The sequence below is a fragment of the Thalia democratica genome, chromosome 4 (genome assembly GCF_965202585.1).
Source record: "Thalia democratica chromosome 4, ktThaDemo2.hap1.1, whole genome shotgun sequence".
NCBI lineage: Eukaryota > Metazoa > Chordata > Thaliacea > Salpida > Salpidae > Thalia > Thalia democratica.
Genome location: NC_139168.1, coordinates 36,089,103 through 36,106,546, shown reverse-complemented (window position 1 = coordinate 36,106,546; position 17,444 = coordinate 36,089,103). Strand labels below are relative to the sequence as shown.

Here is a 17,444-nt window from a genome sequence, read left to right as displayed (position 1 = left end):
ATGTTTTTTAAGCTGATTAACGATTACCTATCGTTGACTTTTTAAGATCAAACTTACGAAAAAAGTAAAGCTATATAGAATTTGAAAAAAAAAGATTATGAAAACTAACTTTTACTATTTTAAGAATTGTTTATAATATTTAATTTTACCAGATAAACCCACAACATAAAGGTAAATTTACTATTACAAAAATTTTCCATACTATACATACGCTATATTAATTTCATCAATAGTTTTATTTCAAGTTTTAGATATTTTATAATTTTACACTACAAACCAGGACTGAACTTATTTGCTCCCCAGCCAGAAACTTTAACTTTTTTGTTTTTTTCAAAGTTGTAGTTTGTTGTCGGCAGGCAAATTGGATGTACAAAAGTCCTGTAAATTTTTTTGTGTTGTAGTAATGTTGCTTTTTTTTTAATTCATGAGTTAAGCTAGTTATTTTTCTACTAACCCAAACTTGACAAATTTTTTCGTTTTAATTAAAGCTATGTCGTTTAGATGCACGTGCACTAAAGAGTACTTAGGATGAAGGAATGCTTTTTCTATGTCATAGTTTTCAGCATTTTCATACTCGGAGAAAATTTGTTCCTTTTTTGCATCCGAGTTGTCGTTGTAGAAGTCACCGACTCGAACTGTCAATCTGTTAAGTGACCTGAAATTAAACAGTATAGTGATTTATTTAACTCAGTACTTTAAATAAGCTTAAGTTACGATACAAAATTGTCAGCGCACTAGTTAAAACAAAACGTGTTGTGAAGTAGTAATAAGTAGTCTGAATTAACAATCAATTTTAGAAATATCGGTTTAGTTTAAAGATTTTTATTGGTACTATTTTATGAAAAAAGAGCTAATTTTTTTTTGTTTTCTGTTTGAATCAATGAGTTATCAAGCATTTTGTTTTGAAGTTTGTTTAGAAAATTAAAACTGTTTTTATAATATATTCATGTTATAATTTTCATCTTGTTTGTCTATTTTCAACCAAAAATATTCTCTTGTCTTTGAATTAAGTTATAAAGCAATATACTCTATATGCAAAAATTTCAAACAAAGTCTACACAGCTGCTTGAAGATTCAATGTCACTGTTTTATTATATGTTATAATTAAGTCTGAATGGATTTTAACTGCATTGAAAGTTTTATAAGATTAATTTTTTACAAAAACAAGCTTCAACTAAGGAGATTAAAAAAAAAACTACAAACTTTGCATCATTTCCATAAAAACAGTGTGCTGCACTAAGAAACCATCTATCGCTTATAAGACTTGCTCCACAAACATGCCCATCAGTTGCTTTATTAGTATACTCTGATTTTAATCTAATAGCAGCCTGCAGAAGAGTTATCATAAAACACATTGTTTAAACTTTAAAACAGAATCTTGACATTAATGAATACATCTTTCATTTTATAAAAAAAACTCACGAAAGTCTATAACAAGTTAAAAGGCTTTAATTAAAAAAAGCTTATTTTTAAAGTGATACCAAAATATTTAAATGAGAACAAAAAAAAATTAAAAATTAAAAACGATTGAATTTATATGATCAATAGTTTTATAAAAATAAAAGTATATATAAACAATTTTATTCGTTGCGTCTTGTATACTGTTGTTTACTAAACTTAACTAAAGTCTGTTTTTGCTTATAAAATCATTAAAAGCCAAAAATGTACTAGAAAATATATTAAACTGCATTCGTAGTGTATGACTTGAGAACCTAAAGGTTTTTTTCGTACACCAGGTCCTTGGACTAAGCTTTTTTAACGCTCTTTATTTTGGCGTCCAATAAACAAAATATATGGTAATTAAAACGTTGAAAGATGTTTATATATTACTTTTTTACATAACTTTGTTACTTTTTTATCTTTTTGCTTAAAATAAGAAATGTAAAAAACGTTTTAAGGTTTTAACAAAACAATAATAAGTCGACTACAAAGTCGAACACAAATAAAACTTTTTTTTAAATTAATACAATCTGTTAAAACACCAAAATTAACATTAATATTGTATTACCTTTTACCACATTAAATTATTCATTTTTTTTAACTTCACTGTGAGCAAGTCTTGTAGTGACTCTTAAAAAAATAATATATCATAAATTAGCATTTATTTAAAGTCATTTTAAATATGTATGAAATGTTTATTATTATATTTTGTCTGCTTACTTATAACTTTTTTATTTAATGACTTTTATATGTCTAGTTTCAAAAACAACTTTAGTTTTATACGATGTCCGAATGAGAACAATTTGTTTTATTTTATAACAACTTTTTTTATTCATTTCGTTTGTGATTTATGTAGTCCAGGTTGTGACGCCTGAGTCCTTTGTTTGACAATGAAAAACGATAGTTGCAGCAAATTATTTTTTACAATTTTCCAAAATAAACAAACTCTATGCTAAGCAAATTTTTACTGAAAAAAATGACATTGTTTTTAGAAACTATGATTTCTACAATAATTTAGTTTACTTGAAATATTTCAAACAAAAAAGTATCATTAACCTGCCAAGGAATATTCTCCAATGAAACAGGTCTTCCTTTTACTTCTGATAAGTTTCCATAAGGTAGCTTAAAACACAACTTTTCCAGTTTAGTATCAGATGTGTAGGTATCTTTCTGCTTTCCACAGTTACAGTTGTTTAGAATCAAACCTAAAATAAACATAATTGCTTTTAAAAATAGATTTACAATAAGACTTATATATTTTTAACAGTATAAAAATTATACCACTAGTTTTTGAAAAATTCTACACACTTATATGACTTTCAGCTATCGTATAAGTATTCTAACACCCAATTACAAACAATTTTAGTTAATTTTTTTTTATCAAGTTAAAAACATTTAATCTATAGAATTAAGTTATGTTTCTGTGTTTTAAGAATTTTTTACTTTATGTATGATCAAACTTATAGAATTTCTTGTTTTCATAAAAACATTAACTGCATCTTAGCTAATCATACATAACTTAAAAATTCAAAATGGGCTCACTGTTTTATTTAGTTATATACTAGTAAATGAAAACTATGAACAAAACTAAAGATGAAACAGTATTTTTTAAAGGTTATTATATTTAAAATAGTATTAATACAATTTTTTAAAACCGTAGAGTATCAAAATACATGTGTTGTCAATTCAAGTTTTTTTTAAATAGTTTTTTTGTAGTTGTTAAGAAGTGTTTTATGATATCAATATTAAATAATTTAAGTATTTTTATTATATAAGTATTTTTATAAAGTTTTGATAAAAAGTATATAGCATATAAATACAATATGCAATGTGTCCTGGATCATTAAATTGTATCCAAGCACTGTACGACTCGATAACCGAAAGGTTTTTTCGTTCAAGCAGTCTTGGGACACAGTATTTTGAGCTTTTTTTTTTTTCGTTCAATAAACAATATATGCAAAGCTATTTTCAGTCAACTACTGGTGTTTGTAAATAAAACAACCATACTAATATTTAGTTGCGGTTTTTTGAAGATAAAAAGGAGTCAATGTTATTTGAAACTTTGTTGAAGTTTTTTGTAGGAAAACTGTAGATTAAGCTATAATACCGTAATGAGTTTTGAATTTTTTTTTAAACGCTTTGTTTCAGTATTAGTTAGATGATAAAAGATATACTTATTTGTTCAGAAATAAAACATTAGTATCATATAAATTATAAATACAGTCTTGCAGTTTACAAAATAATGATTGAAACACTAACCTATTTTCTCATAGCTTATGATCTTGAGTGATGAGTTTAAAGCTGGTTTCGTTGAATAAATTGCTGTAATTCTTTCGTACGGAACAAAACATCTGAAAAGTATCTGTTTTTTATAACTTAATAAACTATTAATATTTTCAGAAAATAGTTTTCAACATAAATCTTAATAAATGAAAAATAATATAAGTAAAGCTATAAATAATAACAAAGTATTATACAAATAGTGATTATATTTTATTATTAAAACTTTTTAGAGTACTGGATTAATACTACTTGCAGATAATGTACGAGATTGAAATTTTACCTAAGAATTGCTATCCTAATCCCATTGTATATAATTTCGAAATTGTATTCGTCATAAGATACTATTTTAACATCGAATTTTCTACCATACGATATTGTGCTATTTTTATAAAAATATGAGCTTGGTACTGAATTTCGAAGATCTCTAATGAACATCTGTTAGAATATAAAACTTGAATTATTCACTTTTTTAGGAGCTAGTTTAGTTTATACTTAAATTCTAAAAATAAAGTTAAATACACTGCAATATAAATAAAATAATTTAAAAATTGTAGTCTTAATTGCAACATGTGTGTCAATATAAACCTTATTTTTGAGTGGTTGAAGAGTTAACTTGAATAATTTTGATCTTGTTTGCTTTAAAACAAGTTGACAGCTTATGTTCTTATTCGGAATGATTCCTTTCCACTGAATTACATCATACTCGTCTAAACCTTCAATTTGTATTATGCCTAAACTTCTCACTAAAACATATTGTACATTCATTACAATAAATACTAAAAAAGTATATAAAAAATTGAGTGATTTATTTAGTAAAAAAAAATACTTCTGACAATATGCACAAAAATTCAAATCCGATACACTTTTAAAATATGTGCTTGTTGTAATATAATTATAAATTGCTCTTCTTAAACCTAAATAAGTGTATCTGTATTAAACCAGATAAACTTAAATGATCCAATGATTTTTTATAAAAACTTAGATTTTGATACATAATTTGAAATTTGGCCTATTTAGATATTTTTTACTATGTTTTAATTTCTAGTTACTTACAAGTGTAATTTAGTTTATAAATTTTTAGTAATTAGTAATTTAATTTTGGAATAAAAAAAAAACCCGAATTAATTGCAAAATGAATAGATTTTTTAATGTAAAAGTTTTCGTGTTAAAATTTTTGTAGTTCATTTTTACTTTTCCTTTAGAATATAAAGTTGTATATTATTATTCTACCTTACAGATTGCTTTATATATTTGAACCAGATATCACTGATTTTAAACGTATATAGATTCAACAATTGATTTGTTATCAAGGTTGGTAATCTTTTTTTTTTTTTTGAATTTTTGTTATGCCAAAACTTTTAAACATAATTTTTTGAAATCAAATGATTGTTAACCAACATTTAGCCTAAACCAGGGACGTAGCTAGCTCAAAAAAGTTACGAATCTACAAAAATTAAAACATCTGAAATGACGGCAGATAACGTCCTAGCAAGAACACAGCAACTTAGACTACCTCTAATGTTATTGAATTTAATCTGAAACTATGCAGTTATGTTAATAAATCAAAAATGGAATGTTAAAGTACGAGTGATAACTGTATACAAGGCAATTTATTTTGCTCCACACCCACTATGACTCTTTATGTGTTGCCACATGTGTAAACCAAGAAAACATTCATTAAAAATAAGTATAAAAAATCACAATTTAACTCATTACATAACAAATAACATCTATATTGTATTCAAAATCATACATTAAACGTAGTCAATAGTAACAACAAGTTATGCAAATTTTTGTAACATAAAATTGTATGATTTTGATTTTTGAAGCTACAGCTTCCATTACCATCAATTTTGCAATGCATTTTTTTGACAAATTAAAGCTTTAACGCGCTAAATGTTACAATTTGGATGTATTTAATTCGTGTAATCTTTACGACACTAAAAGCGCTAGAGAATACATACATGTCGAAATTGTCTCTCAGGAGTGCATAACTAAGTTTAAATGAATACTTAAAGTTAAGAAAGCAGAGTCTTTTTAAACTGAATAAAAGCAATTTTTTTCGCATATAAGTATACGTTTCTGTAGATTTGCAGAAACGTACCAAGCCAAAGCCACGTGCCTGGCCTAAACCAACAATTTCTAAAAGGGTATCTACTAAAACTAGATCGTTGTTTTTTTTTTTGCTGTTTACTGTTATTTATCTACAAAATGATCATAAAAGTTTTTCAGCTTAAGTTTATTTCTGTAAATTTTGTAAGTGAAGAGTGCTAAAAAATTAAATTGGTTTGTTTTTAGCCGCATACGCTCAAAAATAGACTGCAAATACTTGATTTTTTTTATTGTAAAATCTACATATATAACAAACAAATCATTTTACTTTTAAATTTTAATTTTTCACATTTTATCTGTTTACATATAAAAAGTTTAACAAAATTTAAATTTAACAAAGGTAATTAGTTATGTTTTTGATTAATTTACTAAACTTGCACTTGCATATTAAATTAAAGATCTAATTAGAAAAAAATCATAAAATTTTAAAAAGCTTTGTTTGCTAAAAAAAATATCAAGTACTTTAAAAAAACGGTGAAAGTACTTATCTATTTTTTAATAAAAAGAACTAATTAATCTACTATACTTTCTTTAACACTTACCTTTTTGAAAACTACAACACATCATAACTGCTAAGATAATTGCATTTGAATTCATAGCAAAAATCCTCAAATTCAGTCTAACAACAAAAAGAACTTTTAAGTAAGATAGCTTACGTAGAAATTACTTAGGTATTTTTTGTACGTAAATTAGTTACATAACTCCCAAAAACATAAAATCTACATAATGTCCCAAAAAACATATATTAAATCTGATAATAAATCTGTTTACAGTAATTGTAAAAGTATAGCTTTAAACAACCTTTTTCTCATTAGAATAATTAAAAGTGACAACTTTGAATTTAACTACTAACATTATAACACATTATCACGTATGTAGTTTTTGTAATTATTAAAAATTATACTTCAAAATTTGTACAAAGTTTATACTAAACTTGCGTAATGCTTATATTAATTTTTAGGTAATTAGTCTTGTTTCGCAGCAGAGAGAATTGACAGATAAAAGTAAATTACTTTCTCCTGTAACTATCTGTGAATAAGCATTTTCTTAAGAATATACGCTGTTTTGGTTACTTTAGTAGTTGTTCCTTCTAAACTTGAGTTGTCTTTCGAAAAACATTAGAGTGTAAAAGTTTTAAAACAACGTGCTTTGTTTTTTGCCGTGTACGTTTCAAAATAAACTGAAAATACATTTGTTTTTAAGAAGACTTTATTTACTTTTGTTACTAGGTTGAAAACAATAGAGCTATCTTTCGGTATAATTATAGTTGTCAAAATTATAAAATTTCAAAACTTAATATCTTCTTTTATTTTTTGATAATTTTTGTGTGGAAATATGTTTTTGGTTTCGATTGTGAGCTACTATTTCTTGATTTTGTTACAAAAATACTTATTAGTGTACCATAAAAAAGTGTAGATAAATTTTTTTTTTTGTTTACTAAATAATATTCTAATATTAAAATTTAACAGCATGTACAAACTAATTATGATTAATCACAAAAGACTCAAAAAGTACGTAATAAGTTTATGCAATAAGAAATATCTAAATATCTAGCATTTTTGCTGATAACAGTCGTTTATAGTTTGAAATGTTAAACTATTATCTAAATATTACACCTTTAATAAAATAAGTTATAACTTTATCTATTTTATTAGTTATATACGATATAGTTTTATTTGGAATTAAAGCCTTTTTTCAACGTTGCTCAGTTTTTTGCTTTCTTTTAAACGTTTTTAAATTAAAACTTTTAAACGTATATCTTGTTTATTAGTTTACAAAACATCAAGTTATTATTATTTATATATTTACCTTGCACCAATGAGAAACATTAATTAGATGTTTTCTTTACAAATAAGTAATTGATATATTGATATTAAACTTAAATGACTTCTGCAATACTACCATATGGTGTATTTTAATTATCTTGGAAAACTAATTAAAAACTGAAAAATACTTCAATGAAATATATAAGTATAATATAGGTTAGAAAGAAGTAATAAACAATACTACAGTTTATTTGAAGCCAAAAAAAAATAAAAAAATAAATAAAAATCGAAGCGTTTTATTAAAATCATTAAAGAACATACTGTAGTGGCTATAAACACATATTAAAGTTGTTTTTAAAATTGTTTTTTTTGGTGGTTTTATTATAATATTAAGTATATTTTTAAAGGCTATATATGTACATATAATACAGTATAATTATTCATATATTTAAGAAACTTTCAGAGTTTATTTTTTACACCAATAGTAAGGAAAAATTAGGAGAAAACTAATAAGCTTTTTTCAAGTTTCAACAACAAGTTTGCTGCGCACTAAATTTTTTGAAAACCAAGTGATTTGACGCTTTTTCTAGTTTTTATACTTGTGACAGTATGGGTCGTTGACTTTTTTGTTTCCAACCAGCCTTCTCATGTCCTCGTCATTCGGCGAGATTTGCGTCTTGCTGAAGATCCACTTTAGGAAGGGAGCCAGTCTCGTGTAAACTCCTGGGTACTGAAGGTCTCCGCACCCGATTCCCCAACTGACCACTCCGACCAATGTGGCGTTTGCTCCGAGGTGGCAAATCAGCGGGCCGCCGCTGTCACCTTGGCACGCGTCCACTGATTGCTGTGAGTTATCCTATAAAGATTAAGTGTGAAAAGTTAAATACCATTTTTTGATACAAGAGAAAATTATCTTAAATACTAAAAGCAAATTGAAGTAATTTTAAAATATTTGTTTCATTTTCTCTGGACAAACAGTGTTTTACTTGTAGATAACAGTCATACAAAAATTCTTCAAACTAAATTGACCAAAGGTCTTAATGTATTTTATTAGTATAACTTTCATATAGATATTTTTAAAATGTATTACATACTGAAATAGTTTTATTATTAATAAAGTTTTAACTTAAACCTCTAAAGATTAGAGTAGGTTCTATTAAACTTATAAAAGTGTTTTACTTTAAGAAACACTTTTGTTCAATAAATTATCACAACTCTTGCAGTTTTAAAATTATAAACTAAAAAACAAACACAGTGAAAGATTAGTAAAAAAAAAGTAAGTAATTTAAAATTAAATAAAAAACTAAAACATTTTTAATGTAGAAGAATAAAAAATAATTTGAATTTAGTCACAAAGTAAGCAAGTTTATAACGTAAAACTTTACTTTTAATGCATTTGTCATACCATTTAGTAGACAATATATTTTTTCGTGAATGTAAAACTTGGCAACGACTCAGTAAACTTATAAAGTTGAAAAAACAAAGTTTATAAACAAACCCCACTAGCACACATCATAATTTTTCGCAGATAACTTCTTGTTTTAAAAGTTTTTGAACATTCAGACGGTTCTTTGATTGTGACACCTCCTACTCTCAGGCACTTCGGATATTGATTTGGTACTAAAAGTTATTATTAGTAAGTTTTGTAATCTTTAAGAAAAAATTTTTAGATCAAGGGATACGAACTGCAGCCTGCGATGTACTTTTGAGCTAAAAACACTTTTAAAGACTATAGAAAAAGGATCTGGGGTAAAAAGTTGAAGTTTAGATTAATAATTAGAAGTGATTTCTGATTTGTTATAGATATATTTTAACATTTTTAGACTAAAGTAGTATTTTTATTGGTTACTACGACTTTTTTTTATAATTGCAGTCTGCGGAAGATCGTTTTCTATAGTGTGTAGCCCACGAGCAATCTTTTCCAGGAAAATTAGGCCACGAACTATAAAAGACTGCCGACTCTACTTTAGGTATTTATACAGAGTTATAACGTGAAGGTTTTGCAACAAACTTATTTTAGAAGAAAATAGTGTTGCCAGAGTAAATGATAGTAAAGTATTAGACTAGGTTTTCAACTGAAAATATACTGTTATGAAAAAGTTTTATATCTTATATTTTTTATAGTATTTTTTTTTCAATCCTTTTTTTTTTGTCTAACTTTATATAGTCTACCATCCATACCTCAGTTTGATATATGAATACTAGAACTTAAATTATATCCTCCAATATATACCCTTAATTAGGTGTACTAAACTTTTAATTTACATCATACTTCTAATATTGTCATTTTGTGATAACAGAATGAACTTATAAAAGTATCATAACAAAAGAACTAAGTTTAACTGGTTACTATAGTTACAAACATTGCCCCCATTCTGTTGCTCCCCAACCGCTAGCACTGCAACCGCTAGCACTTTTGTATACTTCTTCATTTGTCGTTGGGAGACACACCGGCTTCACGTGTTTGCTGATTGTTGAAATTTTGTAATATTAATTTTAATAACAAATAAAAGGCAATCTACGGTAAAAAAATTTAAACTTAAAAAAAGAGAATTTATTAGCATCTCAAGTGAGTATATTAAGATAAAAACATGTTACTCATGTTTTTATCTACATATTTTTTTGAATATTCTACAAGTTCTATCACAAACTGTAACTTTAGTATATAATTACAACTGTAATTAGTATGGTATTTATCTTTCGTTCTACAAACTAACAACTTCAGTCAGAAAAATCAATCTTAAAAATTAATGGCAAAAAAGTTTATACTACATCGTGTACAAACACTTACTTGTAATCAACACATTCCTTAAGCTTTATCAGTGCAATGTCGTTTCTATCTGTTGGGCTGTTTACGTACAACTCGTGACGGTATATTTTTTCAATTTTTATGTCCTGTTGACTTTCTATGCGTGAGAAGAAGTTATCATTTGCCTCGTTATTATCATCATTGAAAAAATCTCCTGCTCGAAGCTTGTACTTTCTTAGTGTTCTGTTTAAACATTTTATGTTTATTAAAAAAAAAGCTAAGTTTGTATACTACAAGTATTGTAAACTCAATTTTAAACTTTAATTATAAGCTAGTGGCAAGATTAAATTGTTTTTCTTCAAAAATTATTAGATAACACTTTGATATAGAGCTTTTATTTAGCATAACTTTTGGTTACCTTAGTTTTTAATATCAAAAATTTTAATAAGAAAAAAAGCTAAGTTTGTAGTTTAGTATACAGTTATCTTTTTAGTTTGATAAGTATGCATAGATTTACAGTTTAAATAAGAGTTTTGTGAATTTTATGTTTTACTAATAAGTTTTACAGTAACTGTTTTTTAATCTATGAAAGATATCATAGTATGATAAACTACTAGTACAACACATACTTGGATGTAAGCTTACTGTAGATTTGAAAATTTTTTTAACGCAAAGCTTCAATTGCAAAGCTTAAATTTTCGAACTGGTCTAAAATGTTTTCAATAAAGATCTTAAAATTAGACATCAACGCGTTGTAAATGACAACATTTACTTGTTAAACTACTTAACCACAGTAATACAAATATTGGTACGTACGCAGAGTTGATGACAGGAAAGCAGTGTCCTGCAGATACTGCCCAACACCTGTTGATGAGAGTTGCTCCGCAAAAGTGCTTGTGGTCCGATCTTTCATCGCGAATTGAAAGCTACAAATGCAATTTATTTATTTTTGACAACACTGAAGTACTTAGACATCTTAAAGGAGTTTTTAAACATACGTTTTTATTTTAGGTATCTGAATGTTTTTTAATTCGGAACTTTAAAATACAAAACTACTAACTTTTTAAAAGCTGACAGTATCTAATGTTTTAGAATTTCTAATTACAATGTTTTTTCAAGTACAGTAAGGTAGATACTAAACTATATACCATATATAAACCACATACGACAAAACAATATTGAAATTAAGACAGTTTGACCTTAAATTAAACTAGAGACTGAAATTATAGTAAAGTCATCTCTCACGAATCTACTCACTCGTTTGGTTACGCACTCTCGTTTAGATGTGCATTCTAAAATTCTCGAAAAATAATTTGAACATTTCTTTACATTGTAAGTTTATAGTTTTTACAGGATTCCAGGTTTTTTGGCAACAATAATGAATAAAGCTTTTCAACAAAATTTAAATAATTATTTAATAAATAAAGTAGAGAAAATTATTTAAAAACTTTAAAGTTTTGCACTTTAAGTTTGTGCCTTCAATAAAGACGTATTGAATTCTATAGTTTTGCTTTTATTTATTTATGTGCCTTAACCACCCTTTATAACTTTTAGTCAAACAAAGTACAATGTTGAATTCGTTACAATATTTATGGCATAAAGTTTCTTCTCAACTCAATAAATTTCTTATTTTAGCTAATTTGATCCTTGCCCACCTTGTATTAAACTTATCTTACGTGGTATCAGAGAAAATTTAATCTTAGGTTTACAAGGAATAAAGTAGAAAAAAATTATATACAGATAAAAAGTTTTATCAAAAACCTTACACATATAACTACAACTTGAATGAAAACTAGATTTGTTAAAAAATGTTGGTAAGTCTTAAAACTGTATTTAATCAAGTGCATTATAAGAAAACAGCCAATATAGCAGGTACGTCTGCTACCTCTCGTTAGTTGTACGTTGCACAATGTGCGTAGATTCGCGAGAAGTGATTGTTAATAAAAATATAAAACATGTTATTTAACTTAACCTGCCAAAAATTAAAAGCCAACTATGTTAGGGATGAAAGAAATTGAAAAGTATAACTTACTTTCTCTTTTTAAATTTTATTGTTTATTAGCGATATAATCATACTTACCAATATTCAATGTCATTATGCTCGTAGATTTTTTTGTTCTTTGAATACATAGTGTAACTTTTATTACTTTTAAAAACTATACTTAAATCTATGTAGTTAGCATTTTCTAATAAGTTGATTTTTTTTATATGAAAAAAAATACTAGTTTTTTTTTCAATTGTAAAACATAGGTAAAATTTCCTTATAAAATATATTTCTTGTGTTTGAAATTTTATTTTAATGTTGGTACTATGTTAAAACAGTATTTAATATTTATTTTTAATAATATAGGTTAACTATTGTCTTTCTTTAATATTTCTATCTATTATTAATTGTCGTTTCTCTTAAATTCAAAGGTTGTGACAATACTTCTTAACTTTTCTAAATAGAAAATATTAACTTTATTTAGTTTTTTTTATTACCAGTCTTATTTTTTTTTAAATATCTCTTAGTTGTAAGTATAATGCGTCACCTGAATACGTACATATTAAACTGTTTAGCATAAAATATCTAGCTATAAGCTCTAAAGTACTTTAACTTTGTCAAAACTCTAAGTTTCAATTACAAAGTGAAAAAAGCAGAAAATAAAAGCATTTGTTACTATTAAAAAGTTTCTAATTAGAATATAATTTTTGTCACCTTTGCATAATTATGGATACAAACTTGTTAATTTTTAGTTACTAAATCTAAAAAGTGACCAGTAGATAACTTGAACGCTTGTATACAATAAAAAATCGACCTTTTTTTTTACTAAAAAAAATTCAAAAACGCTGTAGAAAATAATCTTTAAACACATATAAACTTTACTGTTTTAAGTTCTCGTGTATAAATTAAGTGCAAAAAATATAGTTGTATTTAAAGTTAATATTTTTTATTAAAGGAAATAAATGTACAACTAGAAATGTTGTGAAATTTGAACTCACTTGCCAAGGTAACGTACCAGCCTCGGCAATTTTACCGTTTACAATTCTTACATTTTCATTCTTGGTAGGGTCATTTTTTATGCACTCTGTTATGATATCTTCCTGAGAAATCTCAGAAGTTGAACTTTGTCCGCAATTTTGCTCATTCAGCATCTCAGCTGTTTAGTTTAAGGCAGTATAAAAATTTTATAGATATTTAAAATCGGTTAAAAATGCATTGACATTTAGGTACTGTTGAATTCTAAGGCTTAACTTTTCAGAAAAGGGTTTTTAAACAGACCAGTTTTGTTATACAAAAGATAATTAACAAAAAAATATATGCTAAATTTAGAAAGTTTTTGCTGAAAAAGTCTGTGTCGAAAACTTTGTTATAGTTTATAATCGAAGTTAAGTTGAAATAGTTTTAAAATATCTTTTGAAAAAACTTATCTTACCATAGTCGGGAATTTCAAGCTTTTTAAAGGTGTGGGTTGTTGCGGATCCATAAACTTGTGCGTACCGAACATCTTGGGGAGGAGTGGCATTACTAAATTTTTAAAATACAAGTTTTATTTATTGAAAACATGATAGTAATAGTGTCAAAACGTTTTTGCGACAACAAACGTAATAAAAATTTATATCAAAAATGTGTATTTAATAAAAAAAAAAAAACAGCAGTTTTCTTTTATATGGTTCAAAAAAAATCATTCTATGAATTAATTAACAATTTAAAATAATAGTTTACGCGTCATATATGGTTTAATATTTAAAGATAAAAAAATTCAAACAAAATTTCTTTTTTAGAAATATTTTTTTTGTATAAATTCATAAACATTTTTTTGTATTAAGTCTTTTGCATTAGCTACAAAAAATTTATCTAAGCTGATTAATTTGATTTTTCAAGAAACTCTTAAGTTCAAGTTGTTGGCAAAAACCATTTAAAATTTAATTATATGTTCTACAATTTTTTAATGTTTGTAAAAACATTGTAATTTTAAAATCACGTAAATATGCATTTTAATAAGACTATTAAGAAGTTTAGACTAACTAGAACTATCTAGACTATTTGTTTTAATTTTTCGACTTATTTATAAGGTTTTTATCATAATACAAACTAACGGCAGTGAAAACACCAGCTTTTTGTTTACATAGACTCTGTAATTACGACTGCCGACTCGCACCATAATATCAAAGTCCACGTTAAGTCTTAATATAGCTTCACCTAGGAAGCATTTACGATAGGACATCGGTAGGCGACTTGGGTGCGTTCGTACTATTAGCTAAAAAATATTAGAACTTTACGAAATGCAGTTTAAACTATTTATAATTAAAACTATATTTCAACTTAATTTTTTAAAAGTTAAAAAATAGTTTTTTTAAGTAATCTATAAAGACATTTATTTTTACATAAGAATCGTTTACCCTTTTTCTGAATGCTTGTATTTCTAATCGGAAACTTTTAGCTCGGGTACTTGCTGGCCTTATAACCATCACAGCTACCAGTTTAGTTTTACCTGTTGTTCCTTTCCAATGAATTATGTCATCATCCTCCAAACCGTTTGGAAAATCTTCTTTTATTCTTTTAGCTTGTTGAGAATTAGCTGAAAAGTCAAAGTTTAAAACAATTAACTTGCAATAATAAGGTTTTTTTTGAAACAAAAGATTAAATTATGTTAACCGTTTGCTTTTTAATTTAAAAACACGTATATTAGTTTTAGACGTTTTAATAATAATTTTTTTAAAACAAAACTAAAACATAATAACAAAATACTAACAATTTAAAATAAACATACAACTATAAAGTAATCTAAAAATTAAAGTTATGAAAGACTATTTTGATACTTCAGTCACTAAACAAGATTATGAAACAACGGAATAATCCAATTACGAACTTTTCAACGAGCTTTCAATATTCCGAAACTTAGTATAGAGCTTAATAACACAAAAAAAGTACCTATGCTAGGTATTGAGCACAGAACATATTTCACTCAGCACAAAATAAAAAGTAGCAAAAATAAGTTATCAGATAAAAGTTCTCTGAACAGAATTGAACTTTTGATTTTTAAAAACTATGATTACGTTATATTGAAAAATTAAACTTTTTAAACATTTATATAATGTGTTCGAAATTTTTCTTCGTTAATCTACTTTACATTTTTTTATAGTTTTAAATACTGGTTTAGAGTATTATAGTTTAACTTAAATTATTTATCCAACGATAAATAATCTATAAGCAACATACCTCCTGGAAGTTTTGAAACCAGTACGCTGATACCAAAAACTAGAATGAATAATTTCAGTTGCATATTAGATTATTTCCTAAAATAAAAGTTTTGTTAGAATAACAAGTTTTAGTCATAAGTTTCAATCTTAGTATTAAAATTACTTCCCTATATACATACAACAGTGTTGAAGAAAAGAGACTTTAAAACTTTAAAATTTTTTTTCCAAGTTTTCAAATAACTTTCATTTTTAAAACTCCTACTTTTTCACGAAATCCTAAAGTTCTATATAACCAACAAGCAATACACTGTATATTTATCCAAACTATTTCCTGTTAGAAGCAATTCATGTGATTGAAATGCTTGCTCACGTAACAAAACGTAAATTCATTTAAGAAGGTAAGAAGTAAATAGAAATCTAAGTTAGACAATATTTTTTAGATACGAAACTTTGCTTCGTATCTTAATAAACCAATAGTTTTATATGTGGAAGTCAGTAAAACTTTGGTTTAAATATTTACAACTAAAATAAAACATGACTATAAAGTTTTCAACTTAGCTAAAAATGAAAAGAATAAGGTTGTTAATCTTAGCTGATACAAACACATATCTAATGTATTTAGTTTGATAAAAGTTCATGTAAGTTATAACACAACAAATTTATTTGTTATGACATAAGTTATTGAAACTATTAGCATGTTGACAGCTTTTTCTATTAAAAACAAAATCTATGATAGTTTAATAAACAACTAGTTTTTTAGTTGTTTTTTTAGTTGTTAAAGTAAAAATAAACAAGTAAAATAGTAACGTTGTTTTAATGTAATAAAAACTAAAATACAAAAGTAAATTTTTAGCAAAAATTATCTAGATAGTTTAAGTTTTAAGTGTAACATTTTTTAAAAGTGAATTTAACTAAATAAAAGTAACTTCTTAAAGGTTTTTGAAAATTTTAATGTATAAAATAGTACATAAATTTTTTTTTTTTTTTTAGAAAACTTAACTTTTATACAAACTTTATAAAAGTAGAAACTCAATACACTAAAAACTATATCAAATGATATTTGAACAACTCAGGGTCAAAATAAAAGCATTTTATTGTTTAGTAAATTGATAGTATTTGAATAAGGCAATAACATTTTTTCGTAGGTTTCTTAAAAAAACTAAAACTGTTTAGTGATCTATCTTCAGAAAGTTCAAAAACAATAATAAGAAATAAAGTAGTACTTTTAAATTCTCAGTTTGCTTTGTTTTTAAAGTTACTAATTAAAAAAAACTTTAAAATTATGTTATTTTTACCTATTCAATATTTAAAACTTCAATTCAAAAAAAAAAAACACAATTGAGCTCAAATATGAGCTCAAATATTTGGTCGAAGGACCTGGTGTACGAAAAAACCTTTCGGTTATCAAGTCATACACCAGGATACAGTTTGAAGTCATGTCCAAAACAAATTTGTGTTCTTTATGCAATTCAACTTCGATTAAAATAGTAATTATAAGATATATTTAAGTATATTAAACACTCGTCTATTTAACCTAATAAATCAGACAAAGTATCCAATACTTGTTAACTACTATTGTCTTAAAGGTGGTAACATTATAAATGATATTTTTTTTCTATTAAAAATTGATAGTTTTTGTTACTTATTTTTTTAAATTTAGACAAAACTTTAAGCATGTTCATACTAATCTGCAAGATTATTACTACAAATTTTATATAGGTTATACTAATTTAGAATGATTTTACAGTCAATTTTAGACAGCTAAAAATTATAAAAAATATCTTTAGATTACAACCAAAGCTTTAAAATTTACAGTTACCAAGCTTTTAAAATTAGTTTTTTCGTTTGAAAAACACAGTTTAATCTATATATACACTCTTTAGTTTTTTATTTATTTTACAATTCTGTTT

The 17,444-nt window shown here is 25.4% G+C and overlaps 2 protein-coding genes across 2 annotated transcripts; both read right to left on the bottom strand.

Annotated features, from left to right (window-relative positions):
* Positions 1 to 269: 269 nt before the first annotated feature.
* LOC145833318 (testisin-like) lies at positions 270 to 1,355 on the bottom strand. Its single transcript, XM_082940503.1, has 3 exons — positions 1,204 to 1,355; positions 455 to 655; positions 270 to 378 (listed from the first exon to the last, which is right to left on the bottom strand). The coding sequence occupies exons 1-3, from the start codon at positions 1,353 to 1,355 to the stop codon at positions 270 to 272; spliced, it is 462 nt and encodes a 153-aa protein (XP_082796629.1).
* A 6,474-nt stretch (positions 1,356 to 7,829) lies between these two features.
* On the bottom strand, positions 7,830 to 15,680 carry LOC145834226 (ovochymase-like). Its single transcript, XM_082941604.1, has 10 exons — positions 15,554 to 15,680; positions 14,734 to 14,912; positions 14,431 to 14,591; positions 13,767 to 13,858; positions 13,333 to 13,490; positions 11,167 to 11,276; positions 10,393 to 10,593; positions 9,965 to 10,068; positions 9,100 to 9,221; positions 7,830 to 8,457 (listed from the first exon to the last, which is right to left on the bottom strand). Exons 1-10 carry the CDS (start codon positions 15,615 to 15,617, stop codon positions 8,188 to 8,190), a joined length of 1,461 nt encoding a protein of 486 aa, XP_082797730.1. The 5' UTR covers positions 15,618 to 15,680; the 3' UTR covers positions 7,830 to 8,187.
* Between the last annotated feature and the right edge of the window lie 1,764 nt (positions 15,681 to 17,444).

Excerpts from the sequence above, each read along its gene's own strand:
- LOC145833318 (XM_082940503.1), bottom strand. The coding sequence starts at position 1,355 with ATGTGTTTTATGATAACTCTTCTGCAGGCTGCTATTAGATTAAAATCA. Across the intron at positions 656-1,203 it reads TTTTATGGAAATGATGCAAA|GTCACTTAACAGATTGACAG; the intron begins GTTTGTAGTTTT and ends GTTTAATTTCAG. Across the intron at positions 379-454 it reads AAAAAATTTGTCAAGTTTGG|GACTTTTGTACATCCAATTT; the intron begins GTTAGTAGAAAA and ends AAAAATTTACAG.
- LOC145834226 (XM_082941604.1), bottom strand. The coding sequence starts at position 15,617 with ATGCAACTGAAATTATTCATTCTAGTTTTTGGTATCAGCGTACTGGTT. Across the intron at positions 14,913-15,553 it reads GGTTTCAAAACTTCCAGGAG|CTAATTCTCAACAAGCTAAA; the intron begins GTATGTTGCTTA and ends TTGACTTTTCAG. Across the intron at positions 10,069-10,392 it reads AAGGAATGTGTTGATTACAA|CAAACACGTGAAGCCGGTGT; the intron begins GTAAGTGTTTGT and ends TTCAACAATCAG.